Source organism: Dendropsophus ebraccatus, unplaced genomic scaffold (assembly GCF_027789765.1).
Source record: "Dendropsophus ebraccatus isolate aDenEbr1 unplaced genomic scaffold, aDenEbr1.pat pat_scaffold_816_ctg1, whole genome shotgun sequence".
In the NCBI taxonomy this organism is placed as follows: Eukaryota; Metazoa; Chordata; class Amphibia; order Anura; family Hylidae; genus Dendropsophus; species Dendropsophus ebraccatus.
Window position 1 is genome coordinate 32,866 of NW_027210415.1, and position 22,226 is coordinate 55,091.

The 22,226-nt window shown below is 43.5% G+C and overlaps 1 protein-coding gene across 1 annotated transcript in view; it reads right to left on the reverse strand.

Annotated features, from left to right (window-relative positions):
* The window catches only part of LOC138780354 (rho family-interacting cell polarization regulator 2-like), a gene marked incomplete at its 3' end in the record, with an annotated part of 51,945 nt that extends 32,508 nt beyond the window's left edge, over positions 1-19,437 (reverse strand). The window contains exon 1 of the mRNA XM_069956692.1: positions 19,025-19,437. Within this exon, the coding sequence (XP_069812793.1) occupies positions 19,025-19,160 (136 nt within the window). The remainder of the gene's footprint in view (positions 1-19,024) is intronic.
* Between the last annotated feature and the right edge of the window lie 2,789 nt (positions 19,438-22,226).

A 22,226-nucleotide genomic window follows, 5' to 3' on the forward strand; every position in this document is an offset into this window, starting at 1 on the left:
GGTAGCACTGGGGCCCACCCTACTTCCTGTATGTAGAAAGGAAGTCTGTAACTGAACTCTCGGTACAGTTACCACAGCCATCCCTGGCAGGCTGGAGGTGGTTCCATCATATGGAGCAAAGCGAATAGTCAGGTGCCATACATCAGAGATGCTCTTCCCCTAGAAGCAATGCCTCTAAGCAAGAACTGCTGTGTAATCATCCTGTGTCTGACAAAGCAGGTTACTGGGATGCAGAAAGGCTGTGTGTGTTTGGCCTGCAGACATTACTGAATGAAGCCATTAGTGCAAAAACCAAGAAGATGCCCGTTTTCTCCAACCCTGTAATAGCACAATGCAGCTCAAAAATATAGGTCATTTAAACGCTACTAGACTGCATTAAAACCTGACAATTCTATATTACCAGCCTGGTGGAGATGTTGCAATGCATGATCTTTATACAGAGAAATGAATAATTTTTGGCATCTTTTTTTTTTTATTTTATTGAAAAATGTTATGTTCTGTAGATTCATAAGTGTCCAGAGCAGGCAGTCATTGCTAGGAGCCTTGCAGGGTAACACCTTCCAGGCTCCTAACAGGACATAAAAACTGTGCTCCTCTTACATATACATCCCACAATATGTATACATATCGCGATGAAAGCATTTCCATCATAAAACCTTGGTGCCAGTCTTCTGGGGCCTATGTCTCTTTGGAGTATCATACATACCATTTTAACTTTACTTTATAAAAAAAAAAAAATAATAAAAATAATAAAAACAAACTTTTCATATATGTTGCCTCCAGTGTCCCTCAATAAACACATACATAAACTAAAAAGTTGTAACAGGAAGGGAAAACAAGTGGCCCTTTGTGTGAACCCCTTGTCGGATCAGTGTCACACCAAATACACAATGTAAAAGCTGCACTAACATTCACACTATATCAAACAAGAGCAAAAAAACAAATACATTCATGAAGAGCATTGTGACGTGATAAAATGACAACATAGTTAATCCTGTCACTTGGTATCCTCTTACCTTCAGGGTGTTGGTGGATGACTGATACCCCTGCTTGGATCTGTGGCTTAGCACTCACCAACAAAGCTTCGTTTCTAGCGGTTTGGAGCCATTGTATCTGATAATACTTCCAACAAGCCCAGGCTTCAGAGCCAAAAAAAGAGATCAGTCAGCAGCTTGTCTCCAGTGACTGGCTGGCATAGCCCACACTGCTCGCAGCAGCTACTACATCACAGAGCAGCAGAGAGGGAGGGGGAGATGAGAGGGCTGGATCTCAGCCGCATTCTGCTGTCATCTGCACTCACTGAAGTTGGAGATTCTCACTTACATGCAGCTGCTTGCAGTTTAAAGTTGTAGGACCCCGTCATATAGTCTAACCAGCATCTATTTTTATGTTCTCTTCTCATTTGAGAGCTGCTTCTTTAAGGCTGTCCTGATGTGACTTTTTGCTATTAACCTCAGAAGCTCCATTCTGTATCAATCGTCATGATAGTCCACAAATGATAAAGAATAAAGGACATTGATGCACTGGCCTCCTATATATTTTCACCTCACTTTAAGAAGGTATAATATAAAATTCTGTAAGCTGTAAGTAACCGATGTCCTTCTTGTCAAAGACCAAGTGTACTGGCCCCAGGTGCTGACTGTATGAGGAGGTCAGCCACAGCCCCCAGGCTGCAGTACCGTCATGGGCAGCATTCTCTCCTAAATGCACATACATAATGAATGAGGCCAGAAGATTATCCCATTATATGACATGATGATGTCACCGCCTGCAGATGTTCTTCATGTGTGAAAGGAAAGTGCCAGCTTATGGAAAATTCATGTCAGACACCAGAAGCTGACCCGGCTCCAGCCATTCTGTGTCATTAATAGGAGGTAATACTGGCAGGATACTATCTAAAAGGAAAGAATACAGGCCATCTAACCATGAAAACTGTATGATGTATAAAGTTTATAAACTGAAAAATAGAACTCCACTACCAACACCAGCTCTGATAGTGTTATGTTAGGTCTAGAAGGCTCACAGGTTGACTTTATATTATAGTGTATACTGATCCAAAAAGAAAGTACATTTCCATCTTTTTAGGTAGAGGGGGACTGGTGCCTATAGGGGGTTTACTGGTATTGCAGCTCCTCCCCATTCCAGTAGGTGCAATACCAGACAGTCTATAAAAGGTGATCTGATAACTACACTACTACACTACTAGAGACTGCCCACGGTGAGCAGCGGGACCAGCCTCGGGACCCCCATAGGAAAGCCAGACTTCTCCTTTAATCACAGTGAGTTCATCAGCAACTTGACCTCAGAAGAACCCTATCAGAATTACAAGAAAGCTACAATGTTGCAAATAAAGACAGTCAGGGACTTCAGCAGACATCAGATGTCTCCGAAGGAAGGGGTAAGGTGGTGGTGGTGGTGGTGGTGGTGGTGTGGGGGGGGCGACAGAAAAAGGCTCACACAGATTTTTGTGTTTCCAGCAGAAAGAAAGCAACTCAGAACTGGGGAAGGAGACTGAATAGATAAAAACAAGTATGGAATGAATTGTTAGTCTCAGCAACATATGAGAAGTTATGTTTGAGTGAAATATCTCTTTAACAGTGAGTACCCAGCTGCTTATAGCAGCCAGTTCTCACCTTCTATGATGGGCGCTCCGCTTTAAAGATCCCTAGCAAATGCATGGCGTACAGGTACGTCATGGGTCGCCTGGTCCCAGGTGGCCATGCTGTATACGTACGTCGTCTGTCATCTAGGGTTAAAGAGAAAACACAGCTACTTCCTTGCGGAACTGTACCCAGGTTGTTAGTAATTTTACAATTAAGCTCCAGAACCTGGATAACCCTTTCAATGTATTTTTTTTTATATGTCTGTCTATTTTATTAACAAAATACTTGGTTAATCTGATGGCTATAAAGTGTCATTTTATTTGATGTAAAAGTCGAGTTGCCATCTAAAAATGTGGTGAATGACCTGATGTACAATAAAAGGGACATGCAGCATCCACAGTGATCAATGCATTGTATTTGGGATGACAGAATTTTCAGGGTCTGCTTAGGTTGTTAGAGATGTTACATAACAGCATAATAAGGTGCATTACACCATCCATTGCTTTTGTAAATGAATAAAGGGATATACTGACTGGGATGGACCGTGTCACTTCTTGCATGTTGTCTCTATTTCATTATGGCAGTAAAGGCATCAAACTCTCGGCCCACTAATGTGTCTCTAAAGCCATGAAAAGCTCTCAATAGTGCTAAGCAAACATCCTGTCCTCTCTAGTCCTAGATCTTTGGACACATTAAATGATACTGAGATCATGTCTGCTACAGAGGGGCCCATGTTTTTTCCCCAGCGTATCTTGTTTTGCTAATTCAGTGGAAAATGCCAGATAATGCTCCCTAGTTCATCCCATAATTAGACAGGCATAAAGGCTGCCATTGTGCACTTGTTGTGATAGTGCTACCTATAAATTATTCACTCTATTCAAGTGCAATCTGCTGTGGCTTTTATAAGCAGGGACAACTAGTAGACGCAGAGAGCGCAGAACCCAATGTGGTGTCAGATAGTATGTCGAAGCCTTAAGGATGTCACCCCCAGCAGTTGTCATAAAAACTGTGGCTTTAATTGATTTCAGATTCCAGAGTGGAGTGTGGGGACGAGAATGTGGCAAGTGATCTACAGCTGTCCAACAAATATTCATGTGACCATGCAAACTATTCCACAGTGGTGCCTTCCATGGGCGTGCAGAGCATCTGACATAAGTTCCTAATACCAGCTACAGATTTTTTAATATTTTAATAAAATAGAAGCTTAGCTTTTTATTAAGAAGCTAGAAATCCAGCCTAAGTGCAAAAAAAAAAAAAGACTTGTGTTTTGGTCAGGGATTCTATTACAACATCCATGGTTTTTGCCAGAAATCGCCGCACTTATGGGCCCCCAGACACCGTTACTGAACAATGCTGGCCCGAACCACTTCCTGTTTTAGCAAAGAGCTGTGTGACTACAGTTTCCAGCATCCCCCTTGGCGAGAGTCCCTTCCCCATGAAACACCCATGTCCAGTTTCCCCTCCCACTGAACAGCATACAGCCATACAAGGGAGGCAAGAAGTCCGGTGGGAGTCACCCTCCAGGATCCAGGAATACCGAGAAGAGTGACAAGGAAGATGGTGCCTTGAAATGGACCTCAGGTCGTGACGTAAGCAGAAAAATAAAGACTACAGTACTTCTGGCGGCCAAAGAGGTGATGAAAAGTGGGGTATAGCCTTTGATTTATAATTATATAAGCCCTTTAAACCTTCTAAATCGTTAAGAATCAGAAAGCTTTTCAGTTGTTTAAGCTCCCTAATACTCCATTAAAAAGGTATGTGAATTAAAAGTGAATGAAAAAAAAAAAAAAGAAAAAGAAAAAAAACTGGCACAAATTTTGCCAAAAATTGCAGCAAATTTTGCCGTTATTACATAGAGATTTAATTGCAGGTTTCCATTATTTAAAAGCCATGTGGAAGCCCCTGAAACTTAGTACACACAGTCCAGTCACCTTATTGTCAGCACTTGTAACTTTGATGTTGGCAGCACATAGATCATGGGTCTCCAAACTGCGGCCCTCAGGCTGTTGCAAAACTACATTTCCCATCATTCCTGGACAGCCAAATCCAAAGCTTTAGCTGTCCAGGCATGATGGAAGTTGTAGTTTCGTAACAGCTGGAGGGCCGCAGTTTGGAGACCCATGCCATAGATCATAAGGAAGTCATGTGTTGTGAGCTGGCTTGTTATGTATACAAGGTATGCTATAAGCAGCCCTGCATTTCCCAACACAAAAACTTTGGTGCAGCAGAGGGGTCCATGTTGCACCTTACTGCTGCAACTCATTGCAATGACAATATGTAAAAAGTAACTTTTTTTTTGCCCTTCTAGTATACTAAAAGTTGCGCCCATGTGGAATCTATTGGCGTAATACCAATATTATTATTATTATTATTATTATTATTATTATAATTATTATTAACTACTACTACTACAAGTTGCAATCCTTTGATCATCTAGATAATACTTTGGAATACTCAGTATTCCAAAACATTAAAGTCTGTAAAAGTAAAAGGGCAAACTATTAGGCTATGCCAAATAGTAGGAAGTGAAATGGCCGAGACAGGGGAAGCCCTGGAACTGCTGTACCTGGAAACCTGTGGACACCTATTGCCATCTTAATGGAGCTTTCTAACAATGTTAGAAATAAATAAACAATCACTTAGTCAACTGAATCAATTACTAGACATAAATATCTTGTGCAGCAAAAAAGACCTCAAATAGCCATGCAGCAGTAAAATAAAATAAAAAAAACTACAGAAAAAATAACTGGAAGTAAAAAGAAATACCTTTAGTAGGTGGGGCTTAAAGACTCTGGTGACCAAATGTGAGTTTTTTTTACTTTTATTATTTTCTGTCACAAAGTAAAGCTAAAGAAATAAATCATTCGCCTGTTGGGGCCTCTTTATTGCATTGGTTGATTATATAGGTATATTCTGTATTAGCAAACCACTAAACTTGCTGACAATCTAAATGGCGGAGTCTTTGCAAGAATCAAATGCGTAATGTATAGAATGAAGAAGAAGCCTGACTATTCCTACAATGAGGTCCATCAACAAGTAGCCACAAAATGTATCTCAAAGTTCTTGGTATTATTCACAAGGTCTATTCATGATAATGCAACCTGATCCTGCATTACCAACCATTGAGTTTGATGGCAATTAATGCTGAATCTACAATGGGACTTTGTGAATAGTCTCCATAGTTCATGGCCATGGGAAACTTTCTGAATACGTCTGGCCCTGGTCTAATACATACAGAGCACGTTAAGCATTAATAGTTCACCTTTTTTTTTTTTTAAAGATTTATTATAAATGAATTTTATATCTGCAAATGTATACATAATTATACATAATGTTGGCACACAGCTATATAGCCTCTATGTGTTGCTGTCCAGGCTTTAATGGAGCAGTGTATACAAAGATAGCCTTCCCCAATGAACATACAGTATCATGTATAAGTAAAAAGCATTACACTAGTTTCTGAAAAAAAGCCTACAGGTTCAATAAACTTGTCATCAGAGAGTAAGAGAAATATTCCTGTTACACAATCCATGTAACATCTGAAGTGTACTAGTACCTTTAAAAAATCCTAAAATGTTTGCAGTCTAAAGGAGGTTACATACAAGTCTAATTTCATATAAGCTCCTCTGTCTCCTTTAAACAAGATATCTACAAAGAAGACTGGATGGGCAGAAACCTGATTGAAGTCATTGTGACACCGCAGCCTAAATATCAGCACAGATTCGGAGCCATGTGATCAGAAACTTCAAAGACATGTAAATGGAAGAGCCAAATATTGTAAGCAATAGGTGTCTGCCTGTCCCAATTCTCAATGCATTATGTAATCAGAAGAAATTAGAAAATGTCAGCCTCATTTTTAGCGAAATTGAACTTGGCAAGCCGTGCACTGAAGATCTCTACAGACGAGCCTCCTACTTCTTGTGATGTTAGCCTAAGTACTTAATGCATTTGCATGTCAAATTACACTTTGTGCTTTGTGGGGTGGGGTGCTTTCAAATCCTCAATGTCTTCAGTTCTCATCGGAGTTGTATGAGCTATAGATTCCAGGCTGGTGCTTAGCAACGATGGCAAGCAGCGAGAAGCAGCAAGGAGCAGCCCACAGCAACTTCTAGGTAGCAGCCCACAGCAAGTTCTGCTGTAATTCCTCTCACAAAGACATTTTCCTAGCCTGAGTAAGTATTTCAGAGAGCCCTTCAGTGGCAGATTGCCCCAGCATCACAGAGCACAGTAGAGGATGACATCACGAGGCTCCGGTTACAATAACAAATGCGTAAGTGCACATGTATATTTAATGTAATTGGTCTAAGGCTGTGGGCAATCTGGAAGACACCTAAGAACTGTACTGATCTCAATGTAGACACACAGCTATGTACCGTCATGGAGGTCACCATTTAGGACATACTAAAATATAAATGTACTTTCAAAGAATGTTCAATGTTCGCATTTCACAAAATGACCAATTTACCAATAAACAAAATATATAAAGTCGTTCTCGAGCTATAATAGTAACAGAATGGGTGGACATAAAAAATTAACTATGCACACTGAAGAACAAGATGTTGTGAAGTAGGGGTAGTCCAGGATCAAATAGGGGCAATGGCTCCACAGATGTAATCTAAAGAGGGCCCAGTAGAGACAATATGGGGAGTTACAGGGTAAAGCTGGGTCCTGTGTATGTCCTAGACCAAAAACTCATTCATAAATTTCTTCATTCAGAAAAACAACCACTGTTCCTAGTCTATTAAAATGTCCTTCTTAGAGGAGGTTCCCACTTTAATAGCCATGTGGTTTTTGCAGCGAAAACTACACTGATTTTCCTGGATTTATGGAATCCACACAGATTAGTTTCGGCAGATTCTGTCACTCGTAGCTGCGCACCTCTCCGCCCATGCCATACACACCATTCTATGGCAGGGCGGATTCCGGCTTCTGCCGAACAAACTGATATGTTAATTTTTTCGGTGGACGGCAGAATCGGCCCGGCCATAGAATGGTGTCTATGGCGCCAGCGGAGAGGCGTGCAGCCGCTAGTGGGTACAAGCGCCCAAATCCGCCAGAACTTATCTGCGCAGTAGTGCGAACCCACCCAAAAACCATGCGACCACAGTGCTGAAAACACTGTTCCCATTGACTTAAAGTGACACTGTCACCCCCTTTTTGCATTATGACTTCTCTTCATAGATGTAAAGGGTAAATTTTGCAGTTTTTCCACCTTATTTTATATCATACGTCATGGTGCTTGTTCTAGTAAAAAGTGATTCTTTTATCGTCTGCGGATTGCGCAGTCTATGGATTTATTATCACTGTGTCTCTTGCTGGTCTATAAAGCTATTGCATGTGAAGACTGGTTACTTAAAGTTAGACCAATTAGTAGTTTGCTTAGCAGTAACATAGATGTATTGAGATTTAGGGGAAGAATTTATCATTGCTGTTTGTCTATGGAATCATGTCAATTTGTCGCAAAGTTTTGTGCAGTCACTTTTGTGAAATTTCACATCTTTCAAGAAAGCATGATTGATACTAGGGATGAGCGACTTTACAGTACTGAAGCACTTTACTAGTCTCATCCGTCTGCTTGTCAGCCTGGACAACTTTCCTGGATGCTGGATGATTGTATATAAGCAGCAGTGTAATAGGAAGATATCCTGTGTAATATAGAGAAGGAGGAGGAGAAGAAGTCATCAGTGTGCTATGGCTGCAGCAGAGTGTGTGTGTGTGTGTGTGTGTGTGTATGTATGTATGTATGTATGTGTGTGTGTGTATGAGAGAGACAGAGAGAGAGTGAGAGAGAGAGTCCCTGTGGCCCCTACACTGGCTCCCAATCCTGTGAGGTCACGGCCCCACTCAGAAATGCTCGCTAAGCCAATCAGTGAGTGAGGCAGGACCTAGCTGCAGTCACTGACTGGCTGAGCGGCAAGTTTCTAAGGGGCCTTAATTATTCAGAAGCGCAGACGCTGACAGGGAGAAGAAAAATCTGGGCCTATTGCTGACCTCTATATGACAGGTATCTGGCATTGTTAGCAGTTTTTCTTTGTGTATGGTGAATATTAGTTAGAAACATAGAAGACTGTCAGCAGAAAAGACCACCTGGTCCATCTAGTCTAGTTTTGAGTTCTTCAGGACGTGGTGGCTGGAGACTGGCTGCATCCACTGCACACACACGAGAATCTGCTTTATTTCTTATATCTTTCTTTCTTTATATATTTACTCAGAAGTCACCCCAAGATTATGAGCTGCTGCTGCTGAGTCCATCAGTTATCATTTATTATTCACCCATCAATGCTCAACATTTCAATTGCTCATTAAGGTCTTTGAGATCTTGAAAAAGATCTCAATGAGAGATTGAAACGCTACTTACTAATATGATATATAATATAAATTTTATCCTGATCACAATGATATAGAATTTTTTTTGCCCAATACCAATTCAAAAATAATTTTTACAAAAAAAAAGTGCACAGAATTTGACATAATCTAGTGATATAGATCCTTTTTCCTGTTCTCTATCTCCTACCACATAATTTGTCAATCTAATACTGAACTTGGAAAACCCCTGTTACCCAGGTGACAAAATGCTGCCTATTTGTGTTTTCACACCGGATGAGAGAATGTCACCGGCATCTCAATGATACCAGCTGAAAGGGCTGAAACAGCCAGTGGTGTCCAATGTTAATGCCTGCTCAACATGTGCTGCCGTCTAGTACAAAGTGTCCAATGTGCTTGAATGGGACGGATAGCTAGGTTAACAGCATAACAGTGGGGGACTTGAGCACTGCTAAATCCTTTCCCTGTTTAGCCAGCATATAAAGGTTTATTTGCATCCTGGCTACTGTGTACTTCCTTGACATGGCACATGAGGCAGCTGAGCTGTTTGATAAATTACTGCAAAAAAGCACATATGGGTATAGCCCACCTATTAAGAAAGCATGACGTTTTGTTATAATAACGGATGGTAAAAATTGATAAAGCAATATCTGTTTCCCATTGGCTAACAAAGCAGATTTAAACAGATCACCTGAAACTTTGAAACAGTTACGCGGTACATCTCCTTTCCCAGAAGAAGGAAAAACCCACAAGAAAAGCTAAGTGAAGGATTCAGAAGCCAAATCTTGTAGACTGATACAGATGGAGAATAAGACATGACTGCAGGGATGAACAAAACCTGATGCAAGGTCGCCATGGTGACTAAAAAAATCTCCTCTTACAACTTGGTTTCGCTCCCTGCCCTGGATTCATGGCCAGGAGTTTCTATTTTATCCCCAAAGCAGCTGGAACAGGTTTCTGTATGCAGCCAAATGGCAGCAGAGGGCGAGAAGGCGATGTGAACCCAGCCTAAGGGTTCTTTTACATGGCCAGATATGGCGCTCATCTAAAAAGTACGATCAATTGCGTGGCCAGGTCGCACAATCACTATTATTTGTGCAGCCATTTAAACAGATTACTACCAGCCGCACAACCCATTTACACACGGAGATGTGCAGGCCAATAGCAATAAATTTTGAAGCCGTACAAACACACAAGATCAGCGGACAGACAGCGCTTTCCAGCTCCTCGGCCGGTAGCTAACACTATTACTTTAGCCACTTATCAGCTGAAGGAGCGTTTTGAGCAACACTTAAGGGGTTGGCCACGTTATAGTAAAATAGCTCAGTACAAAGTATTAGTAAGGCCGGGTTTACATATCTGCGCCGATGCGGCTGCGTTTCCCTCCGGCGCAGGAGAAAAGCGCCAGAGGGAAACGCATCACTGAACTGATCCCATTCTTTTGAATGGGACAGTTCAAAATATGCGGCAGTGAACTAGTGGTCGCCGCATCGCCGGACCGTCAGGACGTGTCTTGCAGCGTCCTAACGCACCGCCGCTCCAGTGATGCGGCACCGCACTCATTCAAACAAATAGAGCGCCGGATGCCTCGCTGGGCAGGACGCATGCCGTTCGGCTTTGGCATCCGGCGTTCAGCCAAAGAGTAGCACAGTACATATCTCTCCCCCTGTGTGCTCTCCCCCTCCCCTATAGCCCCCCCCTGTTGCTTTCCCAGTAGTATATAGCCCCCCTGTTGCTCCCCCAGTAGTATTTAGCCCCCCTGTGCGCTCTCCCCCAGTAGTATATAGCCCTGCTGTGTGCTCTCCCCTATAGTCCCCCCCTTGGTCCCCCAGTAGTATATCGCCCCCCCTGTTGCTCCTCCAGTAGTATATAGCCCCCTGTTGCCCCCCCAGTAGTAGTAGTATTTAGCCCCCCCTGTGCGCTCTCCCCAAGTAGTATATAGCCCTGCTGTCTGCTCTCCCCCAGTAGTAGATAGCCCACCATGTGTGCTCTCCCCCTCCCAATAAGCCCCCCTGTGTGCTCTCCCCCTCCCAATTAGCCTCCCTGTGCGCTCCCCCGCAAATCCCATTGAAAATGACAGGAAAACATACTGGGGAAAAAAATGTCAACTGATGAGAGCAACTTGTGATAACTGATGGCAACTGATGGTTTTTAATGAAAAGAAGGAAAGAAAAACTGATGACAACTGATGCATTTTTGGCATCAGTTGTGGTCAGTTTTTGTGGAAAAAAACGCAACTGATGCAAACTTATACTGTATATGTAAACCCAGCCTAAGTGTACTCACGGTATATACTGACAGCAGCTCACTGTGTACCTCATAGAGCTAAAATCACACTCCCCTCATCCAGGCTGTGCAGTCCTGCTGTTTTGTTTCAGTCCATAAAATGGCCGACATGGAGAAGCATGTGACCAGGCCCTGTCCCCTGTGTCCTCCATAGGCACACAGGCTCAGTGGTGGACACTAAGGGGCGGGGCCTGGTCATATGCTCCTCCATGTAAGCAATCTTATGGACCAAAACACCACAGAGCAGGGCAGCCCAGCCTGGAGGAGGGGAGTCTGATATTACCTCTATGAGGTACACAGGGAGCTGCTGTCAGTATATACAGTGAGTACACTTACTAATACTGTACACTGAGCAATTTTACTATAAAGTGGCCAACCCCTTTAAAAGGAACCAGTCAGCATCATATTATAGAGCTACTGTGCAGCTTGCGGCATGTACCAGCCACGGCTGCAGCAGTAGCATTAATAAGGAGAAAAAGTACTTTTATTCTGCCACGAGAGGCAGAGGCAGGGGCGGCAACTTTCCATCTCGGCGGGGAGCCACCCGTGACTCGTCACAGCTCTCTGCCCGTCAGTAACTCTATACTATGATTCTGGGAACCATTTAGGCACAATCGTGCTGATTGGTTCCCTTTAAGGCCAACACATCCCCAGGCCATTTGCTGGCCTGTTAAAGGGGTAGTGTGATTTTTAACATTTATTTACTAAATAACACACATTACAACTTTGTGAATGGCAAGTGAATGGCCCCCTTCCCCGTGTTCCCTCCCCCCCAGAAGTGTTGGTGCATCTTGGGTCGATGACGTCATCTTCGGGAGGCCGGCCAAACGGCTCCTGCCGTCCCTCATGCCAGCCCCCCTCCGCCGCGTCATGAGCTGCTCAGCCGCGAATGGCTGAGCACAGTTATGCTCAGCCAATCACGGCTGAGCAGCTAATGACGCGGCAGAGGGGGGCCGGCATGATGGATGGTTGGAGTAGTCCGGCCGGCCTCCCGAAGGTGACGTCGGGGCCATTCATTTAAATAACAAAGTTGTACAACTTTGTAATGTGTGTTATTTAGTGAATAAACGCCGCACTACCCCCTACCCCTACGCCACACTACCCCTTTAATCAGGCCTCGGCATCACCGATTTATTGTTTTATCACAGATTGCTTCAAGACCTTTTAAAAACAGCAAATACAAGACATAACAAACATTACAGCTGAGGTATAAGAAACGCCTGTGTGTCACACGAGCACATAAAACCACACTAACCACAACCCAATAAGTAAGTGTGATACTACTGCTCCAAAACACAAGGCAGCAGAAACAACATCTGTAGGGAGCTTTAGGGCTCCGTATTCATTCACATTAACAGGCTATGTTCCCTCTTATTTTTGGGAGGAAGAACAGCCTCACACTACTTTACAGCTTGAAGAATGCCCCAAGCTGATGACATTATGACACAACATGGTGTCACTATATAGTTACCTCCCAGTGAGGCACAGATGTGTGTCTTGCTGGGTTGTGGCATGGAATATACGTTTCACTGAAGTGAGAGTACTTAGGGCTAGGTGCTACCTACCTATGCTGTTATAGTTGTCTGTCCATGGTGTATGCTTTTCTGCTACCGTCCACTTACTGACCTGATCAGTACATTGGAGGAATATACCACCAGCTCATCCTTATGTACCTGTACCATCTGTGGCTGATATGCACATGGTATTGCATAGAATATGAGCAGCGCCCGTTGCCGGCACCTTTCCCTGTCAATCATCCCCGCCAATTGCGCTAACAGGGAGAGATCGGTGACTAGATACGGATGGGAAGCCACCCAGATCACTACCTGCCGTGCGAGTGGGGACTAAACTTCATTTTCTCAGGGATAAAGCTGCGTACGGGAGCTTTATACAGTGCTGCAGGGAACCAAATCAGCCCAATTGTAAACCACACCTGAACTGTAGACAGGAGTCATGTTGTCTCTGGGAGAAAGTGGCCATGTTTTTGTAGTGCTGGATAAACCCTTTTAAAAAGGTTATCCAGCGCTAGAAAATCATGGCCACTTTCTTCCAGAGACAGCACCATTCTTGTCTCCAGTTTGACTTAGTTCCATTGAAGTGAATGGAGCTTAACTGCAAACCACACCTGACCTGAAAACAAGAGTGGTGCTGTCTCTGTAAAAAAGTGGCCATCTTTCTGCAGTGCTGTAAAACCCCTTTAATTTTGTATACAGCGCTGGGGAATAAATATCACTGTCTGTTCTAAACAATTATCAGCTGACACAGCAAAGGCCCTTTTACATGGACCAAGAGCTGCACAAAAACCATATTGCATGTTAGCACTTCTAATGTTAGCCTAGGGGGTCACATGAAACAGCAAGTATACATCTGCCTGCAATCTATAATAAAAAAAATATATATATTTTCCAGCATTTTAAGATCTAGAAAGATGATATTTCGTGTGACAACAGGTAACAGTAATAACAAGCAATATTGTACCATATGTTATTTGTATTTTTTTTTTTAGAAAAGTAGTGGAGTGCAAGCGCTATTGTTCTATATTCCTTGGCAGACATAACATTAGGTCTGTGAACACAGCATACTCCACACTGCTTTTCCTTACAGTAATTTACCCCAAGGCTAATTTCCCAGGTTCATAAATGACTTACAAAACTTATGTTTATACATGGAAATTATACATGGCCTCCTTTGAAACCTTTGAATTTTTATTGCGGATATGTTCACAACATTCTAATTTTTGGCAAGAGTTGGGTGCCAGAATTCTCCAACATTTTGCCCATAATGTGAGCGAAGGGAATCTTATAACCCAGTCACATACTCATGAGAAAAGGCCACAAGGAGTAATGAATGTGCTGCAGATTCATATGTTCATGCCCTGGATTCTACATAGATAACATCCCTCACGACTTATAAGGAAGCTGTCCCTGTTTCACGCAGCCCTGTTTCATTGTTTGGTCAGCACAAAACCAGGGAAAGGTTCCCTTTACAAAATGAAGATCCTATTTGCTGCTGTTGACAACCACTACACTTTTTCTTATACTCGTCTTGACTGGTCTTATACGAGCAATAATCTCATTAGCTGATCGTGTCTTTTGGTCCTGATCTAAAAACATCGGCCTCCGGGCGCACATCACTATGTGTAACAACGATACACGGCCAACAGCTGATGAATCTGTAAAAAATAAAACTAAATAAACATACACACCTCTCCACGCTCCTTGATCTCCTGCTAGCTGCGGCCTGCTCCCTGCAGTGTCTGAAGCCAATCACTGGCCACGGTGCTGTCCTGCTGATTGGCTGAGCGGCCTGTCACTTCAGACACCGCAGGACATCAGGGAGTGAGGAGAGGTATATATAACTTTATTATTTTACACTTATAAGGCAAAGACTGCAGGAACATTGCTAACAATGTCCATTCTGCATGATTATAGGGCTGTATATGGACTAAGTGAGCGCTAATCTAGCAGATCAGTACTTATTTACATCACGATTATTGTTCGAATTTTCACAATAACCATGGCATTTGAACAATAATTGGTACGTGTAAACATGTTCTCAAATAGTCGTTGGTCGTTTGCTAAAAATTCGCAGATCGCTTTGTGTAAACAGTCTTTCACTGATTCATCCTATGTGTGAGATGGGCTTAGGCGATCTTATAAACGATCGCAATAACGAATTTTCTAACTATTTATTCGTCTAAATTCTGATCGTTATAAAAACGAAATAGTTGCTTCAAAATTGGGCGAATTAATGCTTTCTGTAAACGGACCATTAGTCCAAGCAATGGTGGTTTTTCCATCCCCTTCTCACCTGACACTGCTACTGCCATCAGAGTTAAAGCAAAGGAAAAGCTGCTTGTAGTCAGCCAAATTTCACTTCCCTTTTCCCACACAGACGTGGGCCACAATCACACAGCAGTATTTCAATCAATATGTTATTTGCCAAGCATGGAACTATAAAGAACTAAGACACGATTTGCTCCCTCTAGGGGAGATAAATAAAAACTGTTCAAGGGTGCGGAAGTGTGATACTGTATACTCACAGAATCACTGTCGACCTCGCCCGCCATCTTGGGACAATGACGTCATATCCATGAGGATGGCCGGACCGCTCCAGCCCTCCTCATGCTGGCCCCCCCTCATCAGCTGCTCAGCCGCGATTGGCTGAGCATAACAGAAGACGTCTTACAATATCACAGTTCCGGTTCAACGTTCAGGGGGTGGAAACATGGGGAAGGGGGCCATTCACATAAATAACACACATTACAATGTAGTATATCTTTGGAATGTGTGTTATTTAGTGAATAAATGTTTTATACCGCACTACCCCACATGAGCCCTTATTTTTTGCTAAACCAATTGTACTTTGCAATGACAGGCATTATATTTCCATAAAATATGCTGCGAAACCGGAAAAAAAATCATTTGCACTGTCAAATGAAAAAAAAAACGGAATTTGTTTGGATTTCGCGGAGTTTTGCATTTACGCCGTTCGCCCTGGGGTAAAACTGACTTGTTATGTTCCTTGCATGTTCCTCAAGTCATTACTATAACAACGATATGTAACATGTATAACTTTTCTTTTATCTGATGGCTTTTAAAAAATTCAAACCATTGTTAACAAATATATGTTCCTTAAAATTGCTCTATTATTATGCAAATAGCGCTTTTATGCTTTGGTCTATGGGGCTGTGTGAGTTGTCATGTGCCATGATCTTTACTTTCAATCGGTACCTTGTTGGCGCATATGCAACTTTTTGATCACTTTTTATTACATTTTTTCTGGATTTGATGCGACCAAAAATGCGCAATTTTGTACTTTGGAATTTTTTTTGCGCTGACGCCGTTTACCGTGCAAGATCAGGAATGTGATAATTTAATAGTTCGGGAGATTACGTGCACGGCGATAAAGATGTTTGTTTATTTATTTATAAAATGGGAAAAGGGGGGTGATTTGGACTTTTATTAGGGGAGGGGATTTTTTTATTAATAAAAACACTTTTTTACATTAACTAGAAGTCCCCCTGGGGGACTTGTATATACAGTACACAGCACTGATCTCTCATAGAGATCAATGCTGTGTATATACACAGCAAAGATCCATCAGATCTGTGATACATTGCACTGGCCTGCTGCAGGCCAAAGTAATGTATTGCCGAGCCGGGATCAGCGTCATTGCGACGCTGAGGCCCGGCACGGGCAGAAGAACAAATCTCCCCCCACTAGACACCAGGGACGTGAGGTCTGAAGCATTTCAATGCAGCTGTCAGGTTTGACAGCTGCATTGAAGTGCTTAATAAGCCGGCACGGCAACGGGACCCGTGTTGGCTAAAAGAGGCACTGCCCGGCTGCACATATCAGCCGGGAGCGGTGCCGTTCAGAGCGGGGTCCTGGCGAGACTCCTCTCTGAACTCCCCCCGCGGCACCATGACGTACCTGGTACGTCATGGGTCGCTAAGGGGTTAATGCTGTGTTCATTCATTTAGTCAAATCTGCTGCGATATGGAAGTGTGAAGCTACCCTTAGGGTATAAACCCACACACCGTATACACAGCGTATTTACTGCTGCGATACGCAGCGAATACGCAGCAAAAACGCAACAAATACGCAACAAAAACGCAGCAGATTAGATCTAAATAACTGAACTCAGCATTAAATCTTCACCATCAAACTGCTGCGTATTTGTTGCGTATTTGCTGCGTATACGGTGTGTGGGTTTGTACCCTTAGGGTGCATTCACACACACTGGATCCGCAGCAGATTTGATGGTGCAGATTTGATGCTGTGTTCAGTTATTTAGATCAAATCTACTGCGGATCTCTGCGATACGGTGTGTGTGTGTGTGTGTGAAGCTACCCTGACATCCCACTGCGAGTATGTCAAACTCAGCTCCATTAACCCAGAGCATGGAGCAGGTAATGTATGTTCCCATAGGCCGCAGGGGTTAATGGTGCTGAGTTTGACATACTCGCAGTGGGATGGCATACCTGCTGCAAGTATGTCAGCCCATTGAAGTGAATGGGCAAGTATCCGCAGCGCATTTCGCTGCGAATTCACTGCAGATGCGCATTCACATCTGCTGCGGATATGTTGTGTGTGAAGCCACCCTAAGGCCAGTTTCAATCGTACCAGAATGTAGCCCATGTCCACTTAACCCACTGCTGCCGAGCTAGTAGATTACCTGTCCGTGCTCCCGCTGACTTCTCCAGCTCCCTAGCTTCCCGTTCAGCCAATCAGTGGCTGCTGCTCCAGGACAGCGCACTGATTGGCTGAGCAGGACACCAGGGAGTCAGAAGTAGGCAGGAGTGTGGACAGGTAATGTACTAGCCCGGCAGCGGTGGGTTAAGCGATTAAGTTACCAGGACATGACGATATGGAGCCAGGAACCCCTGATATGATAGGTGACCCAGCTGCAAAATCTGTGCTGCTGTTGCAGGAGCCTAATCAGCACAAATGCTGATTGGTTTCCTTTAAGGGGGCATTCACACGTCCGCAAAGGAATGTAATGGATTCGTTTCTTGCCTGGCATGACGTGTCAATATCATGCCGGCAGTCGGAAAACTCTTTGAATGGCCGTGGCTCTGTCTCTACAGCACTGCAGTGATTCAGAGAGTTCCCCTGCTGCCGGCATGATATTTACACATCATGCCGGGCGAGGAGAGAATCCATTACATTTCTTTCCCGTCCATAAGGTCCGCTGATTTGCGGACATGTGAATGTAGCCTAAGGATTTTCCTGGTCCTTGGTTCATCTACTTTGTAAGGGCATGTTCACACTACGGAAAAGCCACTGAATTTCAAGCGAAGTTCCTGCATAGGATTCCGCCTAAAATTCTGCCTGTCCCATTGCTTCAATAGGATTCACGACGTGCGATTCGCCATCCACCCAAATAATTGACACGTCAATTCTTTGGGCAGATGGCGGATCATGCATGAGAAAACCTATTGAATCAATGGGACAGGCAGAACTTCGCGTGGCGTGGCGCGAACTCCGTTTGAAATCCTTAGTGTGAACAAACTCTAAGAAGTCAGTTTACACTAGTGATGTGATTGGTGTAGCGTAGTCTGTTGTAAAATGGCGCACGTAGGCACACAGTCACATGAAGAAGGCAAGCAGGCACATAAAGCTAGCGGGATAAGCAACTAACACCCTAGTGTGTAGAGTGTGAGAATCTAAGCAATTTATGTCTGGACAGTTTCATGAAAAATCGGCAGGAAATAATCGGCAGGAAATAACAGTACCAGCAAGGTAGATGTGAATGTTAAAATCTCATTTTCGTACAGCTGAAAATTTTCAGACCAAGTATGAATAAACAAACCTGAAGAATAAATCTGCAGCACCGTTCACTAAACACAAGTAGCAATTACTGTGTGAATGAGAACAAATAAATTTCCATTTACTGAGGTGAACGCTGCACCCACAGAAAGAGACTCCCATGGAGATTGTGTCAGACGCCATCGCATAGCACCTCCATAACTCTTCATGGATCTATTCTGCTGCAAACCCCTAAGAAAGGGAAAACTGAGGGCTGACAATCCCCCAAACAATATATATATAAATATATATATATACACACATACATACATACACACACATTCATAGCCAATGTAGCCTTTTGTACATTTCCTGACAAGATCATCATGTATAATAAGTATTCCTACGCTCTCTATATACCTCAGGTCCCTGTGTGCAGGTAGCACTCTGCCTCCCACAGGTGAGCTGCCCAGCTGTCCCGTATACAGGATCAGCCCTTGCACGGGCTGTATGGCCATGAGGGGCCAGGTATGTATGATAGAAGAAGCATGTCACTACCTTCAGCCAGCACATCGTCCGTCTCGTCCCCCCGCTGCTGGCCGCTCTCCTCCTCTGTAGACATGCTTGCTGTGACGCTGCTTGGTCTCGGGCTGCGCTCCGTGGCTCCCGGCTCCTCCTGACTACGCGTGCACATGTGATAACGCGCTCCCCGCCATACACCCAGGCTCCTCTCCCGGGATGGAAGGATATGGGCACAGCGCTCTGCTCACAGGAAGTTGTAAGTTGGCATGGAAACAGAGGGTGAGGAGTTGTGCTGTGCCAGCACTGTGTAGGATGCGCTCTCATACATTAGATAAGGGATGCGGTTCTATATACAGACACACCCAGGAAGTGAAGAGGAACCGCAGAGAGAAAATACTTATAGTGCTGCACGGACACTGCTGGAAATACATCTGAATAGTGTGAAGAGAAAGTGCGGTTACTGAGCAGCCAATCAGAGCAAGGCTTATAGTCTCCTAAGCACGTCCCTGAGACGAGAGCTGGGATCTGATTGGTTGCTATGATGTGGCAGGAGCTAATAGTGCTCACTAGTAGTAGTAGTATATGGCCATTATGCATACAGCAGTATTGTTTGGTGTGTTGTCAGAAAGTATAATATACATGGCATTGCAAGCTCCATTTATTATCCTTTTCTTTAAAGGGGCACTCCGGCAATGAAGACTCTTAATGTATTGCTGTCCTTGTGTACAACATAAACATCCTATTCTTACCAAACCACACTCCCCCCCATGTCCTCCTGTAGCGATAGCGTTCAGTCAGTCACCAAGATGGCACAGCACCTTGGTCAGTGATTGGCTGAGCAGGCTATCAGTGCCCAGGCTAGTCCGTCTCGGAAGTGTCGGTGTGATCATTCAGTGGGAGACCTGGAGACACCACAGGGGGAGCGTGGTGAGGAGGGCCGCAATATATCAAAGTTTTTTCATAGCATACCTCTCAAGTGTCCCTCTTTTGAAGGGACAGTCCCTACATTTGAGCCAAGTCCCTCAGTCCCTCTTTGCTCTTTACATGTCCCTCTTTTGGATCTAGGAATTAGATTTGCATTAATAATTTTTCTGTTACTTATTTAATGTATAATAGACTCAAACCTGCACATTATTCTATCATTTGGTCCAAGTTGGATCCTAAAAAATGTTATATTCCGAAGAATCATGTGACATTATGGCCCCTTTCACACATCATATCACACATGCAGTTCATATGGCCCCATAAACACATCTCTAGGTGTAACAGATCCATTTTGGAGCCATAATCCATGCAACAAAAAATTATGAAGCCATTGTGCGTGTCACCTATATGACGTTGGGTCCCGGCCAATGCAGACAGTTACTGACACAAATTCCCAATCCTGTCCGCAGTTGCAGGTCCGTTATTACAGACAGGGTTACTGATGTGTGAATGGGACCCAAGGATGCAGCCACACATACAAGATCTGCTGCAGATTTTCAGATATCAATGTAATGGTGCGTTTACACAGAAAGATTTATCTGACAGATTTTGGAAGCCAAAGCCAGGAATGGATTTGAAAAGAGGATAGATCCCAGTCTTTACTTTCTGACCTGATCCTTGTTGATAGACTGTTCCTGGTTTTGGCTTCAAAGATCTGTCAGATAAATCTGTATGTGTAAACGCACCATAAGGGCCCTTTTACACAAAAAGATTATCTGACAGATTATCTGCCAAAGATTTGAAGCCAAAACCAGGAACAGACTATAAACTGAGATCAGGTCATACAGGAAAGCCTGAGATTTCTCCTCTTTTCAAATCCAGCCCTGGCCTTGGCTTCAAATCTTTGGCAGATAATCTGTCAGATAATCTTTCTGTGTAAAAGGGCCCTAACTAAATGCATCAATCTGCAGCAGATCCTGTATTTGTGACTGCATCCTTGATTTAAAAAGTATACAAATGTCTGTAAAAGTTTCCTAGACTAAACCACAAGTGTCCCTCTTTGGCTGTCCAAAACGTTGGGAGTTATGTTTAAAGGAGAACTCAGTTGAAAAGTAAAAATCCAATGGAAGGGGTGAGAACATAATAAACAAGTCATACCTGTGCCCTCGCAGCACAGAATTACCACTTATGGCCTCCTGTAGCTTTCAGTAATTTTGACCTGGCTCAAAGATGCCCTCTTAGCCAGCCAGTAACTAAGGGTGCATTTATCTGACAGATTTTTGAAGCCAAAGCCAGGAACAGACTATAAACAGACAACAGGTCATAAAGGAAAGACTGAGATTTCTCCTCTTCTCAAATCCATTCCTGACTTTGGCTTCAATAATCTGTCAGATAAATCTCTCTTAGGGCCCATTCACACTGAGCAAAATCGGCGGAATTCCGTAGCAGAGCTTTCTGCTCAAACAGTGTGTCGATGGGACTATGTCAATTCTTTGAGCGGAGAGCCGCGAGCCCTCCCATAGACACACTGTTTGACACTGAGGCAGCTTTGGCTCTGCTCCTGGCTTTGGCTTCAAATCTTTGTCAGATAATCTGTCAGATAATCCTTCTGTGTAAATGGACCCTTATGCTGCGTTTACACGGAACGATTATCGTTCGAATTTTCACAATACCGATCGCATTTGAGCGATAATTGTTCCGTGTAAACACAGCTAACGATCAAGCAATGAGCGAAAAATCGTTCATTTTGATCTTTCAAATCGTTCATCGTTCGCTAAAAATTTGCAGATCGCTTCGTGTAAACAGTCTTTCAAAGATTCACCCCATGTAAAAGATGGGCTTAAGCGATCTTAAAAACGATCGCATTAACGATTTTTCTTACGAATTTTCTTACGATCTTTCTAACGATTTATTCGTCTAAACGCTGATCGTTGTAAAAACCAAATCGTTGCTTCAAAATCATTAAACGATCGATCGGGCAAATTATCGCTCTATGTAAACGTAGCATCAGTTAGTAGGCTTTCCAGCATCAGGATCCGTTTACATTGAGTAAAACAAGCAGATTTCTGTGCAGAGCCGTTGCCGCAGACTCCGCTTAGAATCTCGCCTGCTTCATCGTGCGCCTTTGAGCAGAGGGAGAAGGAGGCGCGAGGCATCATATTGACACACTGAGGATTCCAAATGGAGTCCACAGCAAGGTTGCAAGCAGAATTCTGTCTTTTTTACTTAGTGTGAACAGACCCTCATGTCGAATAAAAGCATTTTTAAGCTGGGTTCACACTATGTATATTTGAGGCTGTATTTGGTCCTCATG